General features: G+C 33.2%; 1 protein-coding gene across 1 annotated transcript; it reads left to right on the top strand.

The window, feature by feature from the left end:
- Nucleotides 1–34: 34 nt before the first annotated feature.
- Nucleotides 35–1,824, top strand: LOC112044744 (uncharacterized; the record flags this gene model as incomplete). Its single annotated transcript, XM_052884299.1, is given in 4 exon segments — nucleotides 35–230; nucleotides 855–996; nucleotides 1,431–1,648; nucleotides 1,650–1,824. Coding segments are annotated over 4 exon segments (592 nt in total), but the record flags the coding sequence as incomplete, so codon positions are not given.
- Between the last annotated feature and the right edge of the window lie 4,176 nt (nucleotides 1,825–6,000).

Here is a 6,000-nt window from a genome sequence, read left to right as displayed (position 1 = left end):
AAACAAAACATACCTAAGTATTAATTTTATTTAGGATTGCTGCAGTAGGTGTGGAGTTGCCAGAATGTCCTGTGTGTCTGGAGGAAATGTCGACACCAATATACCAGTGTCTGACTGGGCATAGTTTATGTAGTACGTGCACTACAAATCTGCGGCCCCCGTTTTGCCCGTTGTGCCGTCAGGCCATGACCCAGACCAGGAATTGGCAACTCGAAGATATGATAGAAAGGGTATGAATTAAATTTTAATATTTGCCTTTGATAGTCCTGATGAGTCCAAAAACATTTGGTGAGCTAAGCTCATTGTTGCTGATTGATCAATTATTAAATTTAAATACACACTTTTGTGAGATAATAAAATATTTTAGTACAAGCAGACCCAAACATTTTCTTGTTCAAATGTAATGTAATACTGTAAAAATTTTAACATTATTACTCTGTGATAAAGCTCCTGAATAAAGGTTAAAAAACAGTTACTGTCCAAAGTTTAATTAATAAGACCATCTATATGAAAATGAATGTATGAAATCTGTTACTAAGCACAAATATGAAGAACGGCTGAACCGATATGGCAAATACTTTTTTTAGAATATTCCTTGAAGTATGATGATGGTTTTTATGGGGTTTTTTTAGGATAGCGGTAGGAATAGTTTAGGGTAGGTTTATCCCTAGATAGGGAAGAAGTGCACATAAGTCAAAGTGTAGCTTGACCGGGTCTGCTAGTAATAATATAATTAATAGTAAAAATGACTTAAAATCTGGTGTTTCATATAATCAACCAAACCAAGATGAATTTCAAAAATGAAATGAACCCACTTTGAAATATGTAGTTTAAAATTATATTTTACTCTTTAGGCTACTGTGCCATGCCCCAACAAGTTGGCTGGTTGTGTATACACTATGGTCAACATGGAAGTAGAAGATCATCTAAAGGAATGCATTTTCCGTGAAATGGCTTGCCCTCTTGGCGCTGTGTTTGGGAAATGCTCTTGGTCAGGTAGTATATTGTTTTACACTATGATTTTTTTTATAACTTAATTAAGTGAATCAACTGTTTTTAATGAGATTCTATAGTTACCTCTAATCATTAATCTCCTATTAAAATGTGGATGCACAATCAGCGACCAAAAAACATCCCCACTCAATGAGTTCCAAACACAAAATCTTGGCACTTGGCATTCAAGTAGTCGCATTTGCAAATTCAACCTTCCTTAAGGTTGAGTAATTTAGGATTTTATTGAATATTGGACTATATAAAGGCCTTTAGGTATAATTTTCTTTACCAATAATTCTAAAGCAAAATTGGCCAGTTTTTAAGTGAAATTTTCTACATGATTGTTTGTCGTATTATAAAAGGTCAATTAATGCCTTTAATGAATAAATGAAATGCTGAAATTTGTGGAATTAAGCTACTTTTTGTTCTCTTTTCAGGAAAACTGAATGCAATGTCGGAGCACTTTAAGGAACGTCATCCTGATAACTTTAATGTTGATCCAGATGCTGGCATTACTATCAACAATACTTCGGTCACAGCTGATGACCGTCACATGTATCTGGTGGCTCAAAACAAATTCCTGTTCATAATATCATTCAAAATTGACACCATGCAAAAAATGGCTTACTGGGCAGTGCAACATATTGGAAATAAGAAATCTGCTCAACAGCACATTTACGAGATACATGTAACCAGTAATGAGGATCAAAGACGCAAAGTTGTTTATACTGATCATTGCTTCAACGATGTTATGGAAGCCAATGAAATATTTCGCAAATTCAAATGTGCGGTAATGCCACTTGACTTATTGGCCCATTTCATAAAGGACAAAAAGTTAACCTTTAGCTACTCTATTAAGAGAAATCATCCTGGCTTTAAAAAAGGTACTGGTTCTGAACCTGAAAACAAAAACAACCCTAACCAAACAAAAGGCCCTAATGCAGGCCCCAGAGGAAAGGGTCCAGGTGGAAACAATTTCAGGACCAAAAGTCCTGGGCCTCATATGCACAAGGACAAACCAAAACAAATTGGCAAAACAAAAATAACTAAGAATTAGTATTTGCTTATCTAACAATATATAAAATTTTTAGCAAGCACTCGCCTAATTAGCACTGGAAGTCATAGACATTGCAGGGGTACCCCCAGACCATTTTGGGACCATTATCCCACTGAGTGTTGAATTCTCAAATGCATAGAGGCCCCCAACGTCTATGAAATCTACTGTATGTGGTGTTTGCTATTATATATTAGTAATTGGAATTGGGTATTCTTTAATCTTTGAGTAAGAGATACCTTTTTAACACTATTTATTGCAGAATTTATGTATTGCAGAAGGCCAACTATGTAGGCCGTTAATATTTTAACTGCAGTAATTTGGATATGAGTACACAAACAAAAATTTATCTTAAATTTAACAATCTTAGTATTTTTTGAATTATACTTCGCTAATCTTCTACCACAGACGACGAAAATAAAAAGTCCACCAAGTTAGAATTATTAGATGTGAAGGAAATTTCATTTACTTGCGGTCACTAAAGCATCCTAGTCCATTGAATTGTTGAATTTTTTAGGCCTTAGCGTTTTTTTTGAGGACGCAATTTTTTTTTTTTTTTGATGGAAAGGGGTCAGTGGAAATCTTAAACCAAGTGTCGGCCGCCACCCTTGTCCCACGACCGCCATATTGCTATTAGGCTTTGAAACTATTTGCAATGTATATAAACTATTTGATCCATTATCTTATTATCGTAGAACCATAAATAGAAAAGTTATAACGAAAAAAACATTTCTTCATTAAGTCAATACGATACATCGTAAAAACTATTTCGAGATTGCCGTGGGACAAGGGTGGCGACTCCATAATCTTGATTTTAGCTTTCCACTGACGAAAGGGAGGGCTTTCCACTGTGTAGGGGACACATCAAAAAATAAAATTGCGTCGTCTAAAAACAACCCTAAATGTAACTTTTCAATAGACTATCCAAATAATTAAGTATACATAATTATATTTAGGTATAGTACCTACATAATGGGGATGATGACTAGGTTTGAATATATTGATTTTTACGATACATTCGGGTAAATAGGGTCAATGTTAACTAATATATACATAAAAAGCAAAGATTGTCTGGATATTTGCAAAATAAATGAGATTATAAAATTTCAAAAACTACTAAAATTTTTTTAACGTAATTAGATGAAAATTCATACAGTTTTAGCTTCCTTACATTAAATGTGACATTTTTTAATATATGAACTATAAAGATAAACGCACAAATAACAAAGATACTAGTAATTTTGTTTGAACGCGCATACAAATCTAACGATCATTACAATGCCTATGACGTCATTTTTTCAAACCATTTTGTATGGGGCGTTTTTCAGGGATCCGCGGCAGCGCCGCAAATCTGACTCTTTAAATCCCTGTAGCTTCGAAAGTAATGATCGCAGATACCTTGTTCCTTTTACAAAATTGCTTTACTATTAGTATACTTTTAATTTATATACAATTTAAAAAACTGTCATCATCCCTATTATAGTGTAGGTACTAGATTTTCCCTAATGGGTTGCAATATCAGATGATACTGGCACTGTGTAAAAAATTTAAAGACAAATCATTGCAAAATATGCAACGATTTAAACATCTATAATTTATCTCTTGCAACTATATAGAAATATAAGTATATAGGTGCAAACATATGTCACAGTAGGGTGTGTTCACACCTAAGAAGCTTATATTACAGAATTTTAGATAAAAAGCTTAAATTATCCTAGTAAGCTTCTTGAGCATAACTTAGTAAATGGTGCTAAGGCTTTTACTTGTCTGAGTTCCAACTACAATATCTGTGACGAGGAGGTAACTTGCTCCCTTAATTATACAAATGTAACTTTGGAGTGTGAACTAGAAGTCCAGCTGGCCTATTCACTGATTTAGTCTATCAACATATTGAAATAAACATTAAATCAATCGACAAATGTCATCTACCTATTTTAAGATATCCACGAAGGGTTGTCATAGGCACCGGATGACATTCGTTACCAATCTCAATTACATGTACGTCAAGGTTACTGAATTAGCCTGTTGTACCATTACTATCTGATTGACTTGTGTGTGAACTTGTAAGCCAATTAGATAACTGCCTAGTACCCTTTATAAGATTCCTTAATTTGTTTTTCGGGATTCGTCGATTTTTTTTATTCTTTAACTTCAAGGTAATGGGGTTGATTAAAAAAATTGGGATATTTGAATAGGTAGACATTCTAATTTAGGGAGAACTGGTACTACCAAATTTAAACCGGCTTTGACTGTAGTTGTATGGTATACCAACTAAATTAATGTTAAAATTTCTTTAATTTACACACAAAATGTGCCTGTACCTTGTGACTGGAACATCCAAAGCCATCTTCCTGAGATAGAAAAGTACACCCACTCCTAGTGAAAGCTATGTGCTGTAATAAAGACAACAATATAATCATTATTTGATAATTTAAGTTACATAAAGTTAAGTTTGTGTGGAAGGCAGTAAGGTATATTTTTTCCTGGCATATTTCCTTGTTAATATGATTATTAAGAATATTGTTTAAAGGGGAGTTAACTGCCAAATGTTCTTTCGGTTCAGCTGTGGGCTTCTTAATGAGACCTCAGCAGCGTTACGTCGATTCGTTACCATCACATACCGTGTGTCGCATATCGCATCGCATTATCCACGCCACGTGCTTACAAGGGAGGCCAGTGGGAATGCCAATCGCGAAGAGTGCATACGGAATGGGTTAGGTGTGAGAGTATTGTACCCTTGGGGACTCTCTGAGATCACTAGAGCCCTAAGAGGGCAAATTATCTAGCACGTTGAAACGATGAAGCTTGACTATTACCAGTCGCGTAACCCAGAGTACCAGTTTGTTTTTTTTTTATAAGTAGGTAACTAGTAGTAGGTTAGTAGATTAGAATCCCATGTAGGTCTGAAAATAAAAAAAAAAAATCACTGTTGGATAAGCTAAGCGAGCTGCGAGTTATCCTTATATTCTATTTAGCATCTTGTTGTCTGCACTGCGAATAAAATTTCATAACTTTCTGTCAAGTGGTCTTTATATCTCATAAATAGATTATACGTACCCTCCCGCTGCGGGACACTTGAAATTATTAGTTTAAGTTTATGGGATTATTCATAGATAAAAAATATATACATAATTGCTTAAAAATATATAACAAAAAAAGATATGAGTAAAGTTAAATAGGTATTTGAATATTCGTCTTAAAATAGTAGAAGATCCATATTAGACCTACACTCATCTATTTAATGAGTGAAAAGTGTTTTATACCTTTAGTATGTTGAAAAATATATCGCGAGTATAGTTTCGTCAAAATCCTGGCCAAACTATCATTAATGATAGTCAATTATGGTTAATAATAGTTTGGCTAGGAAATTTTTAGGCAACCTACACGCGATATATTTTCAATTTACCTACTAAATTAGATATACCTAAAACACTTTTCATCCATTAAACAGCTGATAGATCAAGGTCGTTTTTAATGCAGATCTTGCACTATAAACACTAATCTTTTTATGTAATTATGATTTTTAAGATTAAAATAAATGATTTAAAAAGTCATTATAAATTGTTCCGTTCGCTCTTTATTATAATTTATTATAAAGGTGTGGTCGAAGTGTACTGTTCACCAACAAACTAATAACAAATAATGGTAGAAAACGCATGTCATTTCATAACTTATTTGTTTTAAATTATGTATTGTTTGTTTATAAAATGTTATTCAAAATATATTAACTATATTTAAGTAATAAATAGAATTTATTTTCATTAATTTAAGAACAAGTTAATTATACCTTTTTATAATTGACTTATATCATTTTTAATTTGTTTGTTGGTATAATACGAACAGTACACACCAAGTAGGGTTGAGTAGGTATAGTAACACAGATAAGTAGGATACTACTATATTAATTGATTATGAAACACGGCTAAAACTCACGTGATATTACGTCGGAGTAT

This window comes from Bicyclus anynana, chromosome 11 (genome assembly GCF_947172395.1).
Source record: "Bicyclus anynana chromosome 11, ilBicAnyn1.1, whole genome shotgun sequence".
NCBI classification, from domain to species: Eukaryota; Metazoa; Arthropoda; class Insecta; order Lepidoptera; family Nymphalidae; genus Bicyclus; species Bicyclus anynana.
This window is presented reverse-complemented; position numbering and strand designations above follow the sequence as displayed.